The 25,701-nt window shown below is 41.7% G+C and overlaps 2 protein-coding genes across 3 annotated transcripts in view; both read left to right on the top strand.

Annotated features, from left to right (window-relative positions):
* nav3 (neuron navigator 3) overlaps positions 1-12,612 on the top strand; it is a 230,372-nt gene extending 217,760 nt beyond the window's left edge. For both annotated transcript variants that reach the window (XM_039791195.1, XM_039791196.1), the window contains 8 exons: positions 70-238; positions 439-674; positions 1,890-2,044; positions 2,135-2,206; positions 2,790-2,986; positions 4,237-4,355; positions 5,499-5,702; positions 8,109-12,612. In XM_039791195.1, coding sequence (XP_039647129.1) covers positions 70-238; positions 439-674; positions 1,890-2,044; positions 2,135-2,206; positions 2,790-2,986; positions 4,237-4,355; positions 5,499-5,702; positions 8,109-8,228 — 1,272 coding nt within the window. In that variant the 3' untranslated portion in view covers positions 8,229-12,612. The remainder of the gene's footprint in view (positions 1-69; positions 239-438; positions 675-1,889; positions 2,045-2,134; positions 2,207-2,789; positions 2,987-4,236; positions 4,356-5,498; positions 5,703-8,108) is intronic.
* Positions 12,613-15,772: 3,160 nt separating this feature from the next.
* LOC120553803 (zinc finger protein 2 homolog) lies at positions 15,773-24,010 on the top strand. The gene is made up of 7 exons (XM_039792518.1): positions 15,773-15,989; positions 17,413-17,615; positions 17,755-17,847; positions 18,714-18,809; positions 19,375-19,485; positions 20,227-20,350; positions 22,447-24,010. The coding sequence occupies exons 1-7, from the start codon at positions 15,950-15,952 to the stop codon at positions 23,928-23,930; spliced, it is 2,151 nt and encodes a 716-aa protein (XP_039648452.1). The 5' UTR covers positions 15,773-15,949; the 3' UTR covers positions 23,931-24,010.
* The last annotated feature ends 1,691 nt before the right edge of the window (positions 24,011-25,701 follow it).

The following is a 25,701-nucleotide window of genomic DNA, read 5'->3' as shown; positions in this document are numbered from 1 at the left end:
AGAATCCCAGGCTATATTTAAACATGACCAATAGTGCAGATCTTAGTTTGAACTCCTCCCTCCCTGCAGGAGTATGTGTTTCGGGTGGACCCTCTGACCAGTCTGGGTCTCAGCTCAGACAGCATCGTCTGCTACAGGATGGGCGACGTGGTTCGCTCCCACACCTCCGAAGTGCCTGAGCTGCTGCCCTGCGGCTACCTGGTGGGCGATAACAACATCATTAAGGTCAACCTCAAAGGTATGGCAGCAAGGAAACGTTTCTATTTCAGGATTACAGCTGATGTAGGAACACGCTTTGGATTCTTAAGGATAGTGTTTTGGAATAGAGAAATACATGTTAACTTGAACTGCAGTCTAACAGCACATATAACTACATTCATATCCTTCTTTTCCTTCTATCCATCCTATTCGCTCCCTCCTTCCTCCCTTCCTCTGTAGGTGTGAGGGAGAACAGTATAGACAGCCTGGTGTTCGACACGCTGATTCCGAAGCCCATCATCCAGCGGTACCTCAACCTGTTGATGGAGCATCGCCGTATCATCCTCTCAGGACCCAGCGGCACTGGTAAATCCTTCATGGCTGCCAAGCTGGCCGAGTACATCATTTCCCAGATGGGGCAGCAGGTGACCGAGCACAACGTTGCCAGTTTCAACGTCGACCAGAATTCCAGCAAGGTAGGAAGAGGAATTGATACGTTCTTTGAATTTGAATTTCTGGTGTGTTCACTCTCACCCAGTCTGCCTTATCTACAGTATTGCTTCTTCATTAGTGATGGCTACATCTCCCAGAATGCCTTTCAGCATCCTAGAGAAGATTGTCATGATGTGTGGATGTATAAGCAGATATTTTTCTTTTTTTTCTTAAATTGTAAAAAGTGACAACCAGCTCACCAGACAACACACATTTTAACAGATCTTCAAAGATGTACACCTGATTGCATTCATAGACCGTATAAAAAAGAATTGGAAGTAGCCATCATAATGTCACCCATTGGTTTGTGGACTACTATTTTGAAGCCTCAAGTTTGGCATTTTGGCTGTCGCCATCTTGTTTTTTTGGAGCCAGAACTGACCATATTTGGATGAGACGTTGGAGCTGGGGCAGATTGTTAAGCTAAACGCTAAGTAACCAGCTAGCGCTAACTGTGATATTAATTAGGATGCTAGTGAAAAACAAGGCTTAAAACAACATGTAGTATACTTACTGGAAAAAATTAACAGCTGACTCCTTGAAACCGAATGCTGAACAAAATATTTTTAAGTTGTGTGATTCTACAACCTTACATTTTCCTCTGATGTTTTTCATCATCCTCCAGCATAAGAAAAATATACTATTATTTAAATATTGGGCTCCAGAATGTGACATGGATCACCAGCTGCTGTTTTTTAGACATTGTAATTTTACCCATTTGTAGTTGTATTGCATCTAGTCTTGCTTTGCCAGACCTTCCTCCACAGCGCTGCAGGGGGTCTGGCTAGTCCCCACAGCATTCTGGGATGGGAGAAAAACGTGCTCTGGTTTATTGGCATTTCTTTAAATCAATCACAAGCGCCACAAGCGGACAGAGCCATGGTGCTGCTGCAAAAGAGCCTTGGGAGGCAACATGTTTTGGTGGAACATGTGTACGTTCAAAAGTTGTTTTAGTCTCAGATTGGACAGATACCCTGCAAACATTTGAGGTGCAGTTAACCATAGTCCTCATAAATCCACTGGAGTTTAGAATTCCAACACAAAGAAAGCGCAAGGTGACAGACATCCGGACAAATAGAGTGTCATCCGGCGGAATTTCTGGCGGCAACAGAGCAATCCCGGAAGTGGAACGTCGTGGATATACAGTAGACTATATTGCATCCGAATGAAAACCTGTGTGTTGATGCTTTCTTCCCCAGGACCTACGTCAGTACCTTTCCACCCTGGCAGAACAGTGCAGCTCTGAGGAGACGGACACAGAGCTCCCCACTGTGGTGATCCTGGACAACCTCCACCACATCGGCTCCCTCAGTGACATATTCAATGGCTTCCTCAACTGCAAGTACCACAAATGGTGAGTCAGAAATTGCATCATATGAAAAAGTCGAGTCAAGTCAAATTTGAGTGAAGCACGTTGATTGTGACTGTGTTTGTCTCTATCCAGCCCTTATGTTATTGGGACCATGAACCAGGGAGTGTCCTCCTCTCCTAACCTCGAGCTACACCACAACTTCAGGTTTGTGACATACACTTTAACCACAACCTTACTTATATAGAAATGTCACTGTTTGATACGGTCTCTCAACATATTATGGCGTTGGTGATTTCTATAAGGTACTCATCATATTGTAATATATGTAATTTGTACACGTTACTGGTTCCACAGAGAAATTAATTTTATTCTTATTTGATTTGCATCATTTCACCTGTCAGATAATGTGTTTGATTTCAGTCCTCCGACAACATGTTATTTTTCACTCACTGTAAACTAAAGGCATTCTTCCACAGGGGAGTGCTGTAATTATATCGCTTTGATAATTAGCCTCGTTAAATGGAAATAAATTACACCATAATGTAAGTTCTGAGTGAGGATCCTTTCTGCTTGGCATGTCTGACTAGCTGATGATTTGGCAAATATAAAGTCATTTGGGAAAGCTTATCATGGGCCAGACATGAATTTATTATGAATATATGTATATTATGGTGAAGTGAAATAAGCCCAAATCTCTGAGCTGCTTTGATGAGAAATGTGGTTTAGTGTTGAGTTGTGTGTATTAGCTCCCTGCTATCGGTTTCACCATTGGCCTGTCCTGTCGTAGGTGGGTGCTGTGCACCAACCATACCGAGCCGGTCAAAGGTTTCCTGGGCCGCTTCCTGCGGCGGAAGCTGATAGAGACGGAGATCGATAAGAACATGCGCAGCAACGACCTTATTAAGATCATCGACTGGATCCCCAAGACCTGGCAGCACCTCAACGGCTTCCTGGAGGCACACAGCTCCTCCGATGTCACCATAGGTCAGACACGCACGCACACACGCACACTCACTCACTCTCTCTCTCTCTCTCTCTCACTTGTGTCCGTACCGTTAAACCAATACCGAAGCCAGTATGGTGCAGTGTTAATTTTGTCAGCATTGTTTTTAATTTAGTCTTAGTCCTATCCATGTCCTTCTTAGTTTTTTATCATATTTAGGAAGGTGACGGAATATAAAGAGAGATTTGGGTGAAGTACTGAACACACAAATATTAAGTCTTTGATTTTTAGTCAATGAGTCACAAAGGATAAAGCCTGACATCCTGTGCTATCTCCGCTATCTATTTTGCAAGGGCACCGTCACTGCATCTGGGGCTTAGCGCTGCCCAGGACAGTTGTGATTGGGTTAACGAAATACAAACAAGCCAGAGTGTTTTCCCCTATCCCAGAATAGATAAACCTTTTTAAGCCTGACTTTCCCCTCACATTTAAATCTTCCAACTGGCATACTCAGTAGCATTATTTATATAGTAGTTGTTTATTGCTTTGTTATTCTGTTTGGTCTTTGTTGTGCATCTGTTTTTATCTTTTACTATTTGTTCATGTAAGGTGTCCTTAAGTATCGAGAAAGGCGCCCACAAATAAAATGTATTATTATTATTATTATGTATAAGCAGTGTAGACAGACCATACTTCAGCGACACAGCACTGTGGAGATCTGGCAATGCAAGACTATTAGTGAATGAAACATGAAATATTGCTTGAATTAAAAGTGTAAGTGTAAAGGTACGTGCCCACATACGCATTGTTTTCACGGATGGGATCGCCCCACTTCCCAGCATTGCACGCTAGTGGGCTTGCCACCAGTTTCTTTTCAATGACCACTGACAAGCAAAGAAAACAGTTTACACCCTCCTACGACTGCGATGGCTGCAGCTGATTGGACAAGCGCGTCACATGGGGCTGGCTGCTTCCAGATTTCAAAACTGACCATAATGGCAGCTCGTTCGTAATACGATCTCTTATTTTACGAAAATAGTTCACCGAAACGTGTTTCTGAAAATATTTTATGCGAGAAATAGGCTATGCAGTTGCTGAATCTGTCTTCGTTTTAGTTCAACAAAGGTCAGTTTTATAGATTTTCGTCCGCTTTTGAGAGGCATTGAGCCGAGCCGGCCGCTCCTCATTTGCATAAAGTTGGCTGGATTCAACTTTATGCAATAAAGTGTCTTTGGTCTTTCCACCTTCTATTCCACAAACACTTATCACCTAGGCTCTTTTGTCCCTACAGGCCCCCGTCTCTTCCTGTCATGTCCCATGGATGTAGAAGGCTCTCGGGTTTGGTTCACTGACCTGTGGAACTACTCCCTGGTGCCCTACCTGCTGGAGGCTGTCAGGGAAGGGCTGCAGGTACGTCCTGGCAACACTGGACATCCACTCTCTGGATCACCAGCCTCAGTGGCGACTACAATTTAAACCTCCAGGACAAAAGTTCTTTTACCACTCATGGTGGTGGAAAGTAACTAAGTGCATTCACTCGACTACTGTAGTGAAGTACAATTTAGAGGTATTTGTACTTCATATAATAGTGCGTTCTTTTTGTCCACCGAAGTTGTTTTACGAGTCGTTTTCCGGAGTTACGACCTGGAAGTTGCAAAAAGAACGCCCCCGAGGTCGTATTTACGACTCGTCAAGTCGTCTGAACTCAGAGGACCCCGAGCTCACTTTCAAAGATGGCTACGTCGTGCATCACACGTAGTAAACATTGTGGTTATCTACAATTTTAAGCACTTTTGTCTTTGTTGTAACCAAATGAAGAAGTCGTACACATAGCGCTGTATACTGCTACCTATAGGCATGTCGCTACAGTCTTATTAGGAGTTAAATACCGCCTGATTAGTTATTTTGTAACTTGTGCAGCTGAAATTGGCTAGAGACGCTCGGTTGCTATATGACAACAATGGCTTTAAGCCGAGTCTTGAGCAGAAAGCAGAGCAGTAGCCCGCCCATTTGAAACTCTGTACGCGGCCTAAAAAACTTACACTACCACTACATTTCAGAAGGAAATATTGCACTTTTCACAATTTATTTGACAGCTGTAGTTAGGGGGGTCATTCTACATGAGTACTTTTACTGTTGATACTTTAAGTACATTTAGTGACCAATACTTCTGTACTTTTAAAGTCGGCCTTTTTCTTCATGCACCAGTCTGTGACTGGCACAGCTGGTTAAACAATGCGAGACAAGTAATGGAACTGAGAAGATAATGATAGTCACCACACTCTCTGATTTTTATGACACTGCACATCACAAGAGGCACATATATGAATGACAATAGCAGGTTAGTTTGGACTCCTTTATTTTTCCCTGTACGCATAACACTGTTGCTGGTGATTGGGGGTGCACCTTTATAGAAATATCAGAATCAGATTCAGAAAATAAATCCATTTTCTCCCTGTCAAATTCAGGCACCGATGTAGGGTTCGGATATTTTCCATTTGGTCATTTCCAGTCCTCATTCATACCTCCTCTCCCTCTTTGTCACACCTGCAGCTATACGGCAAGAGAACAGCATGGGAGGATCCATCCAAGTGGGTGAACGACACGTATCCATGGAACGCCGCCTCGCTGCAGCAGGACGGCCAGTCACTGCTCCAACTGAGGCCGGAGGACGTGGGATACGACGGCTACAGCTCATCCAAGGAGGGAGCCTCGTCCAAGCAGGTGTCTCAGAGTGACACAGAGGGAGACCCGCTGGTGAGGAAGACATACACAAAACAACTGTAGTGATTATTCTGTTCAGGAGTTTCTGGTTTATGTATAGCATTTAAGACACGTAACAACATTAGAGAAGATGAAAGGACTATATACACATGGAAGGACTTAAAAGTGAATTACAATAACTCCAATGTAAGATATCAAACAGTAAGGGAGAAATCTGAGCTAAGTGATGTTATCATTCAAAAGATAGGAACAGAAAAGAGCGTGCTATGGAGATAAGCGCCTCCCCCACAAATGAACCCTAACCCAACCAGATGATTAAATTCAATAGATCAAATATACAGTACTATGCAAGTCTTAGGCAGGTGTGGAAAAATGCTGTAAACTAAGAATGCTTTCAAAAATATAAATAATGATTGTTTATTTTTATCAATTTACAAAATGCAAAGTGAGCGACCAAAAAAACATCTAAATCACATCAATATTTTGTGTTACTACCCTTTGCCTTCAAACAAACATCAATTCTTATAGGTACACTTGCAAAAAGTCAGGGAACGTTGAGGATCGTAGACTCAGTGGTCGGCCAAGATGAAAAACACATCAAGCTTATTTCCCTTTGAAATCGGAAGATGTCCAGCAGTGCTATCAACTCAGAACTGGCAGAAACCAGTGGGACCCAGGTACACCCATCTACTGTCCAGAGAAGTCTGGCCAGAAGTGGTCTTCATGGAAGAGTTGCAGCCAAAAAGCCATACCTCTGACATTGAAACAAGGCCAAGCAACTCAACTGTACACGAAAACATAGGAACTGGGGTGCAGAAAAATGGCAGCAGGTGCTCTGGACTGATGAGTCAAAAATTTTAATATTTGGCTGTAGCAGAAGGCAGGTTGTTGGCCGAAGGGCTGTAGAGCGGTACAATAATGAGTGTCTGCAGGCAACAGTCAAGCATGGTGGAGGTTCCTTGCAAGTTTGGGGCTGCATTTCTGCAAATGGAGTTGGAGATTTGGTCAGGATTAACGGTGTCCTCAATGCTGAGAAATACAGGCAGATACTTATCCATCATGCAATACCATCAGGGAGGCGTATGATTGGCCCCAAATGTATTCTGCAGCAGGACAACGACCCCAAACATACAGCCAAGGTCATTAAGAAGTATCTTCAGTGTAAAGAAGAACAAGAAGTTCTGGAAGTGATGGCATGGCCCCCACAGAGCCCTGATCTCAGCATCATCCAGTCTGTCTGGGATAACATGAAGAGACAGAAGGATTTGAGGAAGCCTACATCCACAGAAGGTCTGTGGTTAGTTCGCCAAGATGTTTGGAACAACCTACCAGCCGAGTTCCTTCAAAAACGTTGTGCAAGTGTACCTAGAAGAATTGATGCTGACTTAAAGGCAAAGAGTGGTCACACCACATATTGATTTGATTTAGATTGCTCTTCTGTTCATTCACTGCATTTTGGTAATTGATGAAAATAAACTATTAACACTTCCATTTTTGAAAGCATTCTTAGTTTACAGCATTTCTTCATACCTGCCTAAAACTTTTGCACAGTACTGTATATACACATGATGCAGATCCATAAAGTTTTTCAAATCAAGGTTTTTTGTTTCCATAGAAACCTGGGATGAGTGTTACCTTCACTTTTTCCAAGTAAAGTCAAATCTATAGGGAAGAAGAAAACACACATACAGGAGGCTGAACTATTCAGAGAGAGAGAGAGAGAGAAAGAGAGAGAGAGAGAGAGGTATGGGTGTAGTGGGTTATTGCAGCCCAAAAGGAATTAAAGGGTAGTCATCCAAAAACAACTGGCTTGATTTAGCAATTGTAAGTGTGTGTGTGTGTGTGTGTGTGTGTGTGTGTGTGTGTGTGTGTGTGTGTGTGTGTGTGTGTGTGTGTGTGTGTGTGTGTGTGTGTGTGTGTGTGTGTGTGTGTGTGAGAGACCAGTTTGCATGCGGTGTGCCAAGGCTCATTTTAGGAACACTTGAAGCAATGCGCCAGATGCAGCAGCACTTGTGCATTATTGAGACCATTAGCTCAGTTGCAGGGATGAGAAGTTCTGTCGTTTTATTGTGGTGATTTACCGCAAGGTTTTAAAAGTGCTGCTTACCACATGTAAAGTATAAAGACAAAGTTTGTGAGTCATTAGACTTCGGTATACGTTTTGTGTGTATGGCGTGCTGTCTACTCACTCAGTAGGTTTTTTACTGGTACAAACAGGAAGGAAGGTGTCACTTACGACCAGGCCCATTCACTTGACCAGAACTGTTTGATTCATAACTGTTTTTCCAATTTTTAGGTATGATTCTTGTGATCAGTTTAGAGCGCTGCGTGCTCAGGCACCTGTGTACCTTAAGTCGGGCAGACACTGTACGGATTGGACCGCTTTCCACACACAATCTCTGTCATTAAGGCGTTTCCTTGTTTGTGTTGTGTTTTCAGATGAACATGTTGCTACGGCTACAGGAGGCAGCTAACTACTCCAGCACACAGAGCTGCGACAGCGACAGCACCAGTCACCATGACGACCAGCTGGACTCCTCGCTGGAGTCTGCACTATGAGACCAAGAGCGTTATTGCGCTGGGAGACAGCGGACCCCCTCCAACCTGGGAACCTTTGAGCCTCCGTCGCTACCAGACACCTGTATAGTGCACAGATGTATGGTGTATGAAAAGTTTTATTATCCAAAATGGTATACCCACCATTTGAAAGAAAACACATATTTTTTACATTACAATGGTGCAATATTAAATCAAATTAGTGTGTGTTTTAAAGAGCAGTAGCCAACTTCTCCGCCTCAGTGGTAAAAATGATAAACAATCGTCTGAGTTGGATCCACAAATATATATATTTTAAACACATCCACTAATAAAGTCAGTTAGTCCTTTTTTAATGGATGTATAACATTTGAGAATACAACTTTTCATATGTGCAGGCAGGATGTGTCTGACAAGGGACAGCATTTCCTCTGAAGTTGACTTCCAAGGAGTAAATCACATTTGTGCTCAGCCATGAGGAGCCACAGGTCAGCCCATTATTTTAACTTTGGGTATCAGAAAAAAAAGAGAAAGCCACGAGTTTGAACTGGATTTTTCTTTTTTTCCTTCTTCTTTTGTTAATCCCAGATATATATCTTCAGATGTTTACAGTGGGGGGGTGGCAGGTTCTCTTGTTAATGTATTTCCTTGTTTACAGAGGTGCTTCTCACAAAAACATATACACTCATGCACTTACACACAGGCAGCAGGAGGACACTGTCCTTTAATCAGAGGCTTTGATTGGTTTTTAAGCCCCCATGTGACCAACAAACCAGCCTGCCAAAGTGTCCTTGAGCAAGGCACTGTTTATAGCACCCTGGGACCCTCGTCTCTGACCCTAACCTATTGAGGGAGTCAAGGAAGAGGAGAGGAGTGTTTTTAGGCAATATAATGCCCTTTGGCGGCCACAACGGAGGCTATCAGCTGTTAGAAAACTGTCCGTAAACCATTAGATTCATCACAGGTCCATCAGATTGATTGTGTGCTTCAATAATGTCTGACACAGTCAACAATCAGCTGTTTATCTGAACTGGCTCCTCCTAAGTTAGTATATCGGAGTGGATTCAGAGCTGAGGGACACTTTTCTGTCTCATCGTTTAGCACTATAGTCACCTTATTAGGGTGACTTTGCCTTTTTTGAGCATAAAGACAATTCTGCACCACCATGATGACATCATATGTGGTTGATTTGAGACATTTGCAAAACCCTCCTCAGCCCAGCTAGGATCATGACAATTACCATTTTCATAACATAACACGTACACATAGGGCACACAACCCTTCTGCTCTGTGTTGTTTGTTTTTTTAAGATTCTTTTTTGGTCTTTTCCGCCTTTAATCGATAGGACAGCTAGGTGAGAAAGGGGAGAGAGAGGGGGAAGACATGCAGGAAATCGTCACAGGTCGGACTCAAACCCTTGACCTCTGCGTCGAGGCATAAGCCTCTCAGTATATGCGCGCCTGCTCTACCCACTGAGCCAACCCGGCCACCCCTTCTGCTCAGTTGTCAGTTGGGCTTCATGGTGCTGGTCTCCTGTCCTGAGCCTCCTCAGTGTCAGGCACTGCCAAGCCGCTCCTCACTGACCTGCATGCCAACAACAAGCACAAGAAAAGTGGATTGTCTGTGTGTCATCCAGCCACGTTGCTGCTGTGAAGAAAACAAAATGGACAAGTGCCAATGTTTCCCTTTGATTTACTGCCAAATGTCCACATACACACAACCACACATACACACGGGACTTCACATCGCAATGCACAGCTGATCATGGTTGTAAACTTAGATTACTTTGTTCTTGGCCTTCCATGCTCTACAGCCTGTTGTCACTCCATAGCTTACAATGCACCATATTACAGCAGGCGCCGCCTTCTGTGGGTCCTCACAGAACTGTCCCAATCGACCGTTCGTTAAACGCCTCACTTGAACAGCGATTGTCCAATCATTAGCAACCATAACTCGGCAACTCTGTCAAGCTTTCTTCACGTCAGTGGTGTGCATGGAGATGTAGTTTGAGAGATACTCAGCATTTAAAGACTTTGGTGTGTTAGTTGCAAATGTTAGCACGATTGGCTAACTCTCCTACTACCTACAGTAGTAACCAAGCATAACCTGCTCTTTATTAAATTAGGGGAAGCAACACTCCAGCAACCCCAGCCAATATTACTCTGACATAGCATTTGCCAAACACAAGGGTTAGCCCTCAACCTAAAAGGATTTTCTCTTGTAACATTAAAAAGTGAAAACATACTGGATCAACAACTGGTTGGATGCTAACTGTTTCCTGTTATGCAGCTTTATCTTTAGTATTTTAGCCAAATATCATGGATGTAGCCATCAAGTCCACATTTAAGACCCATTTACAAGATTTGGAAAAGTGTATAACGTTAGACTAATTAGCTAGCTAGCTACAGCTTCTGGCAAATATGCTATGGTTATTGTAAGCTGTATAGGTGTGAGAATTGAAAGCTTGACAGGGCGTAGCAACGTTTGCGAACGAGGGCGTGGCTTAGCGAACAGTTAATTGCAAATAGCTGAATTCTTGTGACATTTGTGTTATCCTACATGGAGAACCAAGCGGGTGGGGCTTGCTGCAACAGGGAAATTCAGAAAGTAACAGAAAAGCAGTATACTGACTTTGACAAATGTCAAGGCCTTCACTCCAACAGATATGAATCTGAGCTAATCAATCAGCAAAGTATTTGTAATATTGAATTGAATGAGCTGACAGTGTCCTGCTTGGAACTTTCTGGCACTCTTGTTCAGCATCTGCACCCACTGCCTTAAATGTGCAAAAGTTTGGGAGGCATCCTCTGCTCCCATTGGCTAAAGTGAGAAGAAGAGATGCTAATGTCAAATGACGATGATGATGATGATGATGATGATGATGATGATGATGATCTGCTTCCTGCTACATCAAAGAAACTGCTTGTAGTTGGAAAAACAGCCTCTTTTGTTTTTTTGGGACTCCCTCTTCCTCCAAACCGCCCTTTCTTGTTTCTGACAGTAAAAGTATAAAAGAGTTGATGCTGTATTTGAATTTAAAACTGACCAATATCGTAAAAACATTTTAAAAAGGGGTGTGGTATTTTTAAGTTGTTGTTTTTCGCCCAGTTGAGCTGGGCTCACTTGAACTGACAGGAGCACAACCAAACTGTTTTGGGTTTTCTAGCCTGATGAGCATGTTTTGAAGCTTTTTAAAGGGGGAATGCATTGAGAAGAGACCTTTACCGTTATGTATGCGTGTATTGGACGGAAGCCATTTTGAATTTTGATTGTCCTCTCTTTGTTTAACGCGTGGGTTGGTTTTGCACACTTTGAGGTCGGGGTGGGTTGTAAATACTTAAGTCTTGCACAGTGAATCAAAAATGCATTCTGCCCTGTTGATGTTACAATATGCTTAACCCGCTGAGTAAATTATTGTACTTTGAGAACAGAGAAAAAAAAAAAGAAATGCAAAAACTCAACACGCTGTCAGAAACAGGTGTGTGTCTTGTGGTGATTGGATGTTTTGCCTATGCAGGAGGCATACGGTGTACAGTAAGAAACCGTTTTTAACTCACTAATATCACAGACTGAGAACAAAAAAATGGGCACTTTTCCAGTATTCCCCCCCTCCTGCCATAATATTCTCTGGATCCTCTCCATCTTTAGGAATGCCTGTTGTTCCTTAGATGCACTTCCTCTCTGGATATCTTCACCCAAGCTTACCGCCACCGTTAGGCTTGCTAAGCTGTCCGAGGCACCGAAGCTGACCTGACACCGTACTGTATACATTTACCAACAACCCAACAGGTGCTACTGGTCAGTCAAAGCCCATCATAGACCAAGAAATCATGTTGTCATAACCTCAGGACAATCCTATCCTCTACAATCCTACCTGTGTTCAGCTTCACACGTGTCTCTGCAGCCAAGCCTCTGATGGTTCGCACATATATCTGGCCAACTTGGCCAGCCTTGTGTCTGCAAGGGTGTGTAAGTTGCATGATAAGGGGGCAGTTAGTTACAGTGGTAACAAGTTGCTCCTTACCTACAGTTACACCCATGTATCAAACCTGAGCTTAGATCTCCCACAATTCACCCTCTTCTACACTCCCGTTGTAGGCCCTGAGTTTCCAAGCTAGCAGATTGTTGACACCGTTATTAGTGTGTCCACCATAATGTTGATGATCAGCTGGTCATTTTTCCACACTTACCACTTTGCAGTTACATCTCAGTTGAAAACCATAGCATTTACTCTGGTTTGAGAGAAAGTTTTCTTCTTTTTGGGTGAAACATTTGTCCTTAAATGTTTTATATTTTGTACATTTGTATGTAACATATCATGTAAATAGACAGAGACAGTGATTTAACTCATCTGGAGGATTTTGTAGTCTTTGTAAAGCCCTAATAAATAGTATTTGGTGTCACACGAGCAAACAAGATGCTGAGCTTTTTTTCTTTGTCCAGTTGAAATGTTTGTGGGGTTTGTTTTGGCCAGTTTATGGAGTGGAGAATAAAAGCATCCGAGGTGGGAAGTAGATAGAAAGAGTGTCAATATGTCACAGTGTCCTTGTACTTTGAGATGACACCAAAAAAACATTTAGTACACGTTACAAATCAAGTCTTAAAGGAGCAGTGTGTACGCCTCCCCTCACCCCTTCCTCTCCAAGCGTGTATGAGAACGTTCAGATAACGTTAAAACGTGAAAGGCCCTCTTTAAAGCCGGTGTTTGGATTGTCTGTTTTGGGCTACTGTAGAAACATGGCGGGCTCCATGGAAAAGGTCCCCCTCCATATGTAGATATGAAGGGCTCATTTATAAGCTAACGGAAACACAACAATTCTTAGTTACAGGTGATTATACACTAAGAAAAAGCTAATTATGAATTATATATATTCCATTACTGACAATAGATCCCCCTAAATCCTACACCCTGGTCCTTTAAATGTTTAACAAATGGTCCCAAGTGACTGTTAGGCTACATGTATGAAATACACTCTTTTGCCTAAGTGTCAGTGATACCTTTAATTTAATTTAATTCCCAAGTGTTAATAGAGAAACTTGCTCCTCACCTTGAGAGTGATACATATTAAAGCTTGGTCTGTCAGAAGGAAGCTACTGTAAACTAACTGCTGTCAACAGTAGCATTAGGGGTCATCAGTTAGAAGATAAAAACTTTATTGACACAATACCTACCAGTGGTGTGTCATTGTTATAAGTGGACAACTAAGCTGCTGTTATCAAAAATATAATGTGAATGTGACATGTATCTGTGAATGTGACAATAATCTTGGTAGCAATGTCAAGTATAATCAATGTAATATCAAAATACTTAAGCTAAATTGTTTTCTATAGAAAACGTAATTCCTTAAAGACATCTATTATAACACTAAATAGCATCGAACTGATGTAATAACAGGGTGACATAGTCACGTGATGTCACTCGAATAAGAAGAGTGACTTGATAGATCCCAAAGGGTAACACGTTTTGGTGATGTCTTTCTGACATCTATTGTTTACAATACAAATACAAATAAACCAAAAAAGTCAATGGCCTGTATATTATCACAGAATGCAATATTCGAAAGTGAGACTGAAGTGTTACTTACTTACTACTGTCAAAGGTTTTCAATGGAAAGAAAGGACACATTAAACACTATGGTTTTTATTTTATTTTGAAGGACCATATGACGCAGGAATTGTGTGTGTTCTCTTCCGGGAAGCTCGAGCTGTATCCAGCAAAGATGGCACCAGGCGCAACTCCCGTGACGGAGTCTGAAAAAGACCTTAAAATGTTTAAATCTAAAGAAGTTTCGATATCTTTACCGAAACACTCCTACTGGTATGACTTTTGGATGTTCGTGCTCTTTGACATCGCATTTTTCCTCATCATGTATTTCATAGTCCCGTAGAAAGGTAAGCGGGAATCAATGGAGAGGTTTCTAACTTACGTTGAGGGCGCCTAGCTACGGAAGTTGCTCAACTAGCTAGCTAGTTGAGCAACTTCCGTAGCTCGTTACTGAGCTAGCTGGCTCGTTAGTCGTATTAACATAGTGATAGATAATTGAGATAACGCTATTTACTTTTCACTATTTTGTCATTAACAGAATTGTATATTAATTAAACCTGGGTAATAATTCTTACTAATGGACAGTACTCAACCTAACCACTACTGTTGCCTTTTATCGGTGTGTGGGGTTGCCTGTTCAAATAATATTAGGTAATGTTACGGGTAACCACAGTGGTCACAATGTAACGTTAAACATACCCAGTTTACTCTTATATAGGACAAAGAAAAGCATGGAATCCGCATATTTGAGAAGCCAGAACAAGCAAATGTTTGGTATTTGTGCTTGGGAAATTCAAAATACCCAAAAGAGTAATGTATTATCTGAGTAGATGTCGGTGTTTTATCTGTAGACCCACAATAATCGACCAGTTCATTTCTGCTTTAATGTGTGCCATTTAAATTGCAATGTAATCGTCCCCTGATTGTTACTTTAAAATGACTGATGAGACATTGTCTTCATGATGCAGTTTTTTTGTGAGGAAATTAATTTACCAGTAATTGGATTTAAATCTTAAATCATAAACATAAAGTCCGAGGTAGAGGTAGGCTGAGGTGAGTACTTGAGTGTTTTTACACCACAATGCAGTAATATTGGTGCTGAAGCCATTTGAAAAATCCTGTCCTTCAGTTTAAAGAAAAATGTTGTAGGCTGGTCAATTAATTGTATATCGTATGTACCTTTTTATTTAGTTTGATGAACTTTAAATTACTTTTGTTGAAGGGTTGTCTCCTGGACTCTGGAGTCTGAAGACGGAGTGTTGGTCCTGCCCTGCTGTTAGGAATGCTAACCCAGCTTTGACTGAATTTAACACCACTTTATTGGATATCACATCCCAGGTTTCTGCGCCTTAGACCATGGAACCGCTTCATAAATGTGGCATCCTGCTTTGACATCAGAGATTTGTCCCACAGAGCTCCTTCCCTCTGTGACCTGTTGCTGTGGACTGTCTTTCTGCAGGGATGCATTCACGTTGTTGCCGTGGGAAGGAGATAAACTATATAATTCTTTTTTTTATTAAAAGTGACAATGGCCATCTTATGATCCAGTGTGGGGGCTGTGAAGTGGAGAAACAAGATTTTACTTGCACACCATATATTATATTGTGGAATTTAATTCCAGCACATTAAAATGTTGAAAGTTTGCACATGGTAAATAAAATGTTTTACCTACCTTCTAAATGGTGACCATTTGTTTCTTGTTTAGCACAGTGTCATATTCATATTTACACACATTGTTATTATATAAGTACAATATGTCTTTGATTTATTATGCATCTTTTGCTAAATTGCCTTGGAGAGTTATTTCTGCTGCTGTATTTATAATTTGGTAGTTAATAACTTTAATGGTAATACACAACCAACAACCATTAATACACTGTTTAGTTCACCTGTTAAAGACAAGCCAACTACTGTGTTTTTGCCTACATGGATTATCTAATGACTATCTACATACATGAATTCGTTTTCTTTATGTTAAACAGATCTAATCATTGCATTCTGCATATTATCAGTTGGTGCTATTACTGAGAAGTACTTTTGTATAGCTACAATTTATTCCTACCGAACATATACTGGTTGTTACTTAAAGCTCTTATTGTGAAAGTGTACTGCACGTGTTTCCGGTCTGTAAGAAGCTAACAAATGGCTTGCAAGCTTGTGTTTGGGGACTTTTAAAAAGTGATTCTACATTTTCTTAATCATGGAAACGACAGGCAGTTCCTATCAAGTGGAAAACACAGGTCCGTTTTATTGTGTTGTGTTTCAATATGTTGGCGTAGCTTACAGCCAATTAACGTTAGCTGTATGCATAGTGTCGTTATCTCGTAACCCCAGCTAATAGCAGTGATTGTAGCTAACAGACGTAATGTAAACTAAAATTATGAAATTATGGCAACATTTACTTTATGTACGAACTTGAGCATTGCTGTTGAGTAAACGAAGGTGTGGAGTTTCCTTTGTGATTTCGACAAGCTGTAAACCGGTATCTTCTAAGCCAAATGTCCCACTGTTTTGGCTATGTGGCTAACTATGCTAAATTCACTCAATGTTGTTTCTAGGTTCAGTACATTATACAGTATATGACCTGGGCAGGTTCAAAGGCAACAGGAACAGGACAAAGTATTAAGTAAAGTAGGCTGAAATGTAATGCACGGAGCTAGAAAACATGAGGCTAAAACATTGCTGTTGTATATCCTCACTCCAGTTTTCAACACACCAAAGCTACTGTGGCAGTATTAGTTTAATAGGCGTTTCTTTTATCTCGCCAGTTTTAGATATTCAATACAACAACAGCTTTCGGTACTATTTGTTGTGTAATATGCATGTTTTTACTGTAATACAGTTCCCTAATCTGCCAATACTCCAATACATGCACTGTGGAAAACATCATACAGGAGGTTCCCTCAATGACCAATTAATTACCTACGCCTATTTAAAGCCCTTAGTCTTTTCAATATTTAAACTAAAGTGTTCAACCTAAATAGTCACACACCAGACCCTGTGTATAAGTATATATGTTTTATTTTATAAGCAAACATGCACACATTACAGTCAGGTTCTCCCACGTCCATGTGTAACAAGAAGACACTTCATAAAGGTATATCATGACCAGTGGTGGAATGTAACTAAGTACATTCACTCAAGTGCTGTACTTGAGTACACATTTGAGTTGCTTGTACTTTACTTGAGTCTTTTCATGCCACTTTCTACTTCTACTGCACTGCATTTCAGAGAGAAATATTGTACTTTTTACTCCACTACATTCATCTGTTACAGCTTTAGCTACAAGTTACTTTAGAAATTACGATTTTTGCACACAAAAACACATGTAGTTTGTAAAATATGATTAAACTACCCAACAAGTCCAGATGAAATGATTAGACGATTAAACACTTATAGTTGATTAACAGAACTGTTTTTATCGTTTCCAGTTTCTAAAATGTGAGGATTTTTCTGCATTGAGTATTGTAACTTTTAATAGTAGTACATTTTCATGATGATACTTGCATAATTTTACTTACGTAACATTTTCAATTCAGGACTTTCACTTGCAACAGAGTGTTTTTACAGTGTGGTATTAGTACTTTTACTTAAGTAAAGGATCTGAATACATCTTCCACCACTGATCATGACCCTGTCCACCCCATGTCTATGTTTGCACAGATATATTCCTGCCGTTGTCATCATTGAGGCTGCTGATACCTCCTCTGCGGCTGCTTTCTGCAGCGATGTGGCAAGTGGCTCAGCGGAGAGAGGCTCTCGATTATGAAAATCTCGACGAGTTTGTGACGCTGGTCACGGCTACAGTGCCGGAGCTGCTCAACCCAAAGCAAAGAGGCACGCTGCTTCTGCGACTGAGAGCCAAAGTGAGTTGGCGGGTTTCACATGTGATCAAGTTACAGAAATGTTGACAATCATACAATAATGTCATACTTCATGGATGCGGTTAACTCAATGTCTTGCTGAGGGGACACCTCTCTCTTCTTTCAACATCTTTCTCTTCAGATTATTCTTGAGTTGTGCAGAAATGAGGAAACGGCCAACGTTTTGTGCATACAGCCTCACCTAGAACGAATCCGCCCTCCGGGATACACAGGCGTAAGTGAGAGTGTGACAATGTTTTCACAGCTGCCTTATTACAATTCCAAAAAATAGGTGACAACATGTCAGTCTTTTCTAGGGCTGCAACTAAAGATTATTTTCATTGTCGAGTAAACTGTTGGTTATTTTCTCAATTAGTTGTTTGCTCCATAAAATGTCAGAAAATGGTGAAAAATGTCGATCAGTTTGGGCTGGGCAATATATCGATATTATATCGACATCGATATATGAGGCTAGATATCGTCTGAAATTTTGTATATCGTGATAGGACACAAGTGTTGGTGGCTGCATTCCAATAAAGTGGTGTAATTTCCTGAACTCTTTGCATTTACCCACTTAGTCATTATGTCCACATTATTGGTGATTATTTATCAAAACTCTCATTGAGTAAATATTTTGTGGAAGCACCAATAGTCAATCCTACAACATCTCCGCACTATTTAAATCTATGTATTTTGTCAAACATATCGTGATATTGGATTTTTTTTTCCATATCGCCCAGCTCTAGGATCGGTGTTTCCCAAAGCCCAAGATGACGTCCTCATATGTCTTGTTTTATAAACACAAAGATATTCAGTTTACTGTCACAGAGGAGACAAGAAACTAGAACAATATTCACATTTTAGAAGCTGAAATCTGAGAAGTTTTACCTTTTTTGTCATAAAGAAAACCTCAAACCGATTAATCGATTATCAAAATAATTGGCGATTAATTTAGTAGTTGAGAATTGATTGATCTTTGCAGTTCTAGTCTTTTCTGTCATTGTCAAGTATACAGTACAGTGCCTGGAGCTTGTAATGGTCGGATGGAGCATTGATATTCTTATATTGCTTTGATAAATAACGGTGATTAATGTCTTTCAGAGTGGGGATGCAGAGGTAGATGCAGAGGAGGCCATTTTTGTGGAGCTCATCCAAACACTACTGAAAGACCCAGCGGAGAGGGAGCATTTTTACCAGGCAAGGCAGCTTCACATGTAGTCTCGCATTGCCAGACCTTCCTCCACAGCGCCGCAAAGGAGGGTCTGGCTAGTCCACACAGCATTCCGGGATGGGAGAGTGCTCTGGTTTATTGGCATTTCTATAAACCAATCACAATCGTCATTGGCGGTGCTAAGCACCGGATGAAACCCGGGTGCCTCTGCAAAATAGCCTCGAGAAGGAAGGAACTTGTTTAGGTGGAACGTGTACGTTCAAAAGTTGTTTTACAGAAACAGAAACCTCAGATTGGACACGTAGTCTAGCTAGCTGTCTGGATTTATCCTGCAGAGATCTGAGGAGCAGTTAACCATAGTCCTCAGAAATCCACCTCAGTTTAGAACGGCAACACAAAGGAAGAGGAAGGTGACGGACATCCAGCCGAAAAAGAGGGACAATTTCCGGCGGCACCGGAGAAATCCTGGAAATGGAACGTTGTGGATTTAGACTAACATGTAACCCAGCTGGCATCTGAAAGAGAATCTTTTTCTGCACCTGTTGTTTTTTTAACTTAATTTTGAGTAACTGTTACCTTTGTACTCCCCAGGAGGTTTTTCCAACAGAGTATGGTCCCAGCTACGACACAGACATGCAGCTGCTCGTGTGGGAGTTTCTGTCTAAACTGGAGAAACTCCTGCCAGTACCAGACCTCAGTAAGGTAATATACTACATTACCACATTTTCCACAATTGTAGGCGCCATTTTTATCCTGTATTTATTTGTTGATAAATTTAATTGAATTGGTCACTCCATACTTTAAATATACTTAGTATAATTCTATGTATGTACAATAACTAATAATCATTTCTAATAAGACTATCCAATATTATCGATACAAAGTGAAAATATCGATACATGTCGTCATCTTTAGGATGTGCCTTTATTTTGAAATTCCCCCTTCATATTCTTTTTATTAAAAAAGAGGAGTTTGTTTTGAATTTAAATGTCTGGAAGAGCTTAGTAATGAAATTGTCAAATCTTATTTTAGTTGCTTTTTGTAATATTTAACTGATTGTGTTAAATGGGCTTATGTATCGTCTCGTATTGGTCGCTGCTACTTGAAACATACACTGTCTTGTCCCAGAATGTCCCAACCTTTCTATTTCTGATTTTAAGTCTGGAATAAAGGTTATAACATAAACATGACGATATAAGAACATTTCATTTTCACTTTGAGTGTTGTGTTTACAGGCTTTTATATATTTGATTTAAAGTTAATTTCTTCTGTCATTATGAAAAATACTATTGATAACATAGTATATTTAGTTTGTCATGTGTATATAAAAAAATTTATATTGGCCAATACTGTATATGGTTGTCAGTTTTGTCACATTTCACTCTGAACTGACTGTATGATCACCATATTCTTGCTGACACGTTGGCTCTTGTCCATAAACAGACGGTGTCATGGCTGACCTCTGCCCCCTCTGTACTGAAGGACTGCCTGCAAGAGCTCACCAATCCTAACGACCTGAGGTCTCTCCTGCAGCACCACAAATGCCTCGAGCACCTTGGAACAGAAGGTAAACCAGACACATCCGTTTATTTATATATATATATATATACTTTATTTAATCAGGAAATCACATTGAGCTCAAGATCTCGTTTACAAGTGAAATATCAAACAGAAATACAATCAAATGAAAATAAGAAGGTAAAGCTATGATCGGGCTCAAAAAATCTGGCCCGACCCTACATGAACCCCCGTAGTTTCTGTTTAAAGGTACTATGGCATGAAAATTTCACTTTATGAGTTTTTTTTAACATTAATATGCATTCCCCCAGCCTGCCTATGGTCCCCCAGTGTCTAGAAATGGTGATAGGTGTAAACCGAGCCCTGGGTATCCTGCTCTGTCTTTGAGAAAATGAAAGCTCAGATGGGCCGATCTGGAATCTTCTCCTTATGAGGTCAGAGAATTTGGCCCGCCCATGAGAAAGAGAGAGACATCATGGCTTTCAAACAAGCAAAGTGGCAGTTGGTCAAGGCCCCACCCCTCTCTCTCCTCCTCAATAGCTACAGACACAGAAATGGCTCATACAAAGAAAAGCTCATTGTGGGACTGGCTCTAGTGGCTGTAATTCTGCACCTGAATTTCGGGAAAGAGACTTCAGATACAATATTAGGGGACCACTAAGGTCTATATAAAAGACTTCAGATACAGTATTAGGGGCCCACTAAGGTCTATATAAAAGCATCCAAAAAGCAGCATGTCATAGGACCTTTAAGGCCGAGCCTTAACCACTGCAGCAGTTTTAGGCCTGAGCCCGATTAAAACCCTGAATGTCTTTTGCTTTTTTCTCCATGCGTGTAAGTTTTATATATCTAGAACTTTGTGGTTACACACAGCGGTATACAGCCCATACATTTATTATGACATTACGCAGACTATAAGGTAAAGAAAGAAAAAAATGTGTGCGTACCCGACCCGATTCAAATACAGGAAAATTTAAAAAATGACTGCCCGGCACGTTCCAAACCTGGCACGTCAGGTTTGGGTCCAATTGGGTTCGGGCAGATCAAAGCTGTAGTACTAAGTTTTATCTTCTGCTGCTTTTTATTCAATAAGTAACTGCTATCAAATATAACTGTTGCATGTAAATAACATCCTGTACAAATAATAACAAGGCTTCAGACAAGGTGTCTACACTAAGCCAGCTCAATTTAAAAAAAACTTAGCATTTTTTTCTGTTTTGGCCCTCTGTCACAATACGCTGGCATTTTTCTCACCTCAAACTGTACCCTTTTCAACAACTTTCCCCAGAGTGGCTGAATCTCAAAGCGTACCTCATGTTTTCATGTGGACGGGGAAAACTGAGCTTTAGGAAAAAGGTTATGTAATGTAAACGATTATGTAAGCTTACCAGACCACCATTATCCTGTATTTGTGTATATTGTCAAAAACGTTACGATCATAAAATTGTGATTTGTTAACAGTGCATCGCAGCATAGGAAAGAAACACTGCTAGTATTTTGCAATCACGTCATTATTTTATACTCATTCAGTTGTCTGACAACAGAAAGAGAAAAATATGTAAATAAGAACAACTAAATTGGGAGATGACTGAGCAGAGATTTAATAACCAGTAACCAGAGTAACCAGACTGCTACAGGGTTCCCAGCATGATCACAAAGCACAGGGGAGACGCTTTGTTTCTCTCACTATGACTAGATTCGGTGCTCGCTCCGAAGCTAATCGCGTCACTCTCTCACTCGCTCTATCACACACTCCCCACACACGCCGGCCCTGCCTTAGAAAGATTGACGCACACACCAACGCACAAGTATAAACTTCATGGCCACTTAACTTAGGCTATGTCGAAAGCTCTGCGTGGGCCGAGCCATAAATCACGCTTGAGTTGTTCTCCTGTTGTTGTTGTTGTTGTTGTTGTTGAGGTATTTTTGTGTGGATGGAGGTAAAATATGACTGGTGTAGACACATGTTTTAGCCAGCTCATTGTTGTCATATGGGAGAAGATGTCACATAGACTGCACATAACCGGGCATCTGAACCGGGCAATGTTGCAGCTGAAAGGGACTCAAAATAGTTGTGCAACAACACAAACAAAAAGTTTTATCGAAACATAAAACAACTACTTATATTTTCTGTGTTTTGCACAGGTACCACTTTGGAGATATCCACCCAGGTCTTTGCCTGCTCAGAGTGTCCGTTCTTCCACATGCAGGAGTCCTACCTGCTGCAGCACATTGAGCACAGTCACCCTGAGCAGTACGGCAAACTCCAGAGGTCTGCAGAGACTGCGGATATCCCCAAGAAGAAGGCCCAGCGTCCTGAGTTCCCCAAGCCTTTCCCCATCCACGACAGGCCTGACCCTCACATGTGCCAGGAGTGCGGCAAAACTTTCACGCGCGCCTCAGACGTGACGCGTCACCAACGGACACACACAGGCGAGCGCCCGTACACTTGCGAGGAGTGTAAGAAGGGCTTCAAGAACTCTTGGGATCTGACTAGACATCAGCGCATTCACACAGGGGAACGGCCCTTCCTCTGCTCCCAGTGCGGCAAACGCTTCACACAGATGGGATTGCTCAAGCTGCATTTCGAACGAACGGCCTGCGGACAGACGTGCAACCCTCCCCTCGAGCTCACGACAGAGGTCATCGTAGCAGAGGAGGCATCGGAGAATGTGGACAGTCAGTACAAATGCCAGAAATGTGGTGAGAGCTTCGGTAGCATCCTGGAACGGCTGAAGCACAGGCAGAGGCACGTGGTCAGGCGTCAGTACAAATGCTCCCTGTGCGAGAAGATATACAGCCGAGCGTCGGACCTCAAGAGGCACCAGATGAAACACACCGGCGAGCGGCCGTTTGCCTGCGAGTGTGGGAAAAGCTTCACGCATGTGTGGCTGCTGAATAAGCACCAGCAGATCCACACCAGGGAGCGTCCGTACCCCTGCACAGAGTGCGGAAAGAGCTTCACACAGCTCCAGATCCTCAACAGGCACCTGCTGACTCACAACGGCCAGCGGCCTTTCCAGTGCTCCTACTGCGAGAAGAGCTTCGCCCAGCTGGCCAGCCTCACGCGCCACGAAAGAATCCACACGGGCGAGAGGCCGTACCTCTGCACCACCTGCCAGAAGACGTTCCTCACCCACGGAGAGCTGGTGAGGCATCAGCGCAGCCACAGTAACTTCAGGCCGTTCAGCTGCCCACATTGCCCGAAGAGCTTCAAAACCAAGCGAGCTCAGAGCGAACACCTCAATACACACACAGGAGAGCGGCCGTTTGCGTGCACCCGTTGCGGGAAGAGGTTCGCCAAGTCGACCTCGCTCGTCCGACACAACCTGACTCACACGGGGGAGCGGCCCCACCAGTGCTCGCAGTGCGGCAAGACCTTCCTCACCTCTGGCGAGCTCCTGCTCCACAAGCGGATCCACACAGGAGAGAGGCCCTACCCCTGCTCCTACTGCGAGAGGAGGTTCAGGTGCTCCTCGGACCTCAACATGCACATTCGGACACACACCGGAGAGAAGCCACACAGCTGTCTGCTCTGTAAGAAGAGTTTCTCTACTTCTACGAGGCTGAAGAGACACGTACGCACACACATGGAGAAGGGTATAGTTGTGGAATCATTGAGTCTTTGAGCTGTTAGGAGCTAATGATGTATTTATTGGAAGAGGAAGATTGTTGCTTTAAACAATAATAAACTGTCTTTAATCTATAAGTTTTTAATGTGTTCTGTTACATAAGAACCTTCTTAAATGTATAATACTTCACATGAAAAACGAAAACATCAACAAATCTCAAAAATGGTCTATCTTTGTGTGCTTTTCTTTCCGGAAAATTGTCTCGGGACACCTCAGACTTAATTTTCCGGCCCCAGCGAGAGGGACATACCAACCAGCCTCGCTTTAAAATGATTTAAAAAGAGCCAACTAAACAAGGACTTTAAAAAGGTGCATAACAGACAGGGCAGACAACCAGTATAGCCTGTTGCCAACCAGTTGGTTTGGATCATTATTTAACAGTCTCTCTTTAAGTTTCTATGACTTACATGTGATCTGTCCAGGGGAGAAGACAGAGATGGTAGATAACATGTAGGGTCACAGTAAGGACATTTCAAAAGGTCAATGATCAAAGAGAGGAGGGGGAGAATCTGGAGGGTAGAGTGTGGGAAAAGATATAAAGCCAAGCAAAGTCAAAGAGCAGGGAAGAAAGGACAATGGGAGCTCCAGAAAGAAACAGGACCAGAATAGCGGCCAAACTGTCCACAGAGGAACCAAAGAAAATGAAGATTCATGGAAGTGAAGCGAAGGCAGAGAGGGAAGTCTTTGGGCTAGGGGAGGATGAAGAAAGTCAAAATATGAACAAGGAAAGCAAAATACAAATGATTAGAAACAAAGCTCTGAAAAGGTGTAACAGTGGAGAGGGGCCACAACGATCTGTGAAAAAGGGAGAGAATGCCAAAGATGTTAAAGATGGTACCACTGATCAACAGGAGGACTGCTCACATATCCAAGGTTAGTTTTGTTTATTGTGATTGTTAATAGCTCACTCATTGGTTTCTACATCCATCTGCGTAGTAATGGAAATAAATGATGTTGATATTAAAACAATAATGCAATTAGATGACCAGGTTTTGTTTTACATGCTTCTCCTCCACTGTGTGACTGAATACAGGTTTCTATGTAAACTGATCAAAGTTTATCTTATGGGACATTTAAGAAAACAAAGGAATAAGGTACAAGAACAGGACGTCTGTAATCCACTCAAGACTAATAGAATATGGAAGAACTGGCTCTACATCCATGATGAATGCTCTGATCTTTTGTATAATCAAGTTAGGTTTTCTAATGATTGCTGATGGGGCCAGTCATATAAACACCGGTTGTTACAGTAACAACATCTTGCTTAGACCCTTTAGAACAGTGTTGTGAGTGTGGGACATTTCCACTACTTTTGAGCTGTGGAACAAGGAACTAGTATGTAGTACAAACAGTGACATATTTATATTTTAGAGGTAAGAAATTGGTCAAAACAGACTATATTTGTATAAGCTAAGTTTTATTATTCTTTTTATACACACATTTCATACGTCAGTAAGTTGGGAGCAGTTTCACCAGTGATATCCTTATAGTTTCCTTTAGAAAATTAGTAGAAGCCTGAAGAAAATATGTCTCCTATCTCAAGAAAAGAACAATTATTGTCATGAAAAGTTAAAAATAAAATGTGTTTTACTTTCTTGTTATATTAATGATCTTGCGACCCCCTAGTGGTGACACATAGGTAGGGAACCCTTTTTAATGTCATTAATTATTATTATTATTATTATTATTATTAACATGGTTGTCTCATCTGTGTGACAGATCAGGAACTAGCTAGTAAGGTCTAATTTCTCTCCATTTTGCCTTTCCC

This window comes from Perca fluviatilis, chromosome 23 (genome assembly GCF_010015445.1).
Source record: "Perca fluviatilis chromosome 23, GENO_Pfluv_1.0, whole genome shotgun sequence".
Taxonomy (NCBI): domain Eukaryota; kingdom Metazoa; phylum Chordata; class Actinopteri; order Perciformes; family Percidae; genus Perca; species Perca fluviatilis.
This window is presented reverse-complemented; position numbering and strand designations above follow the sequence as displayed.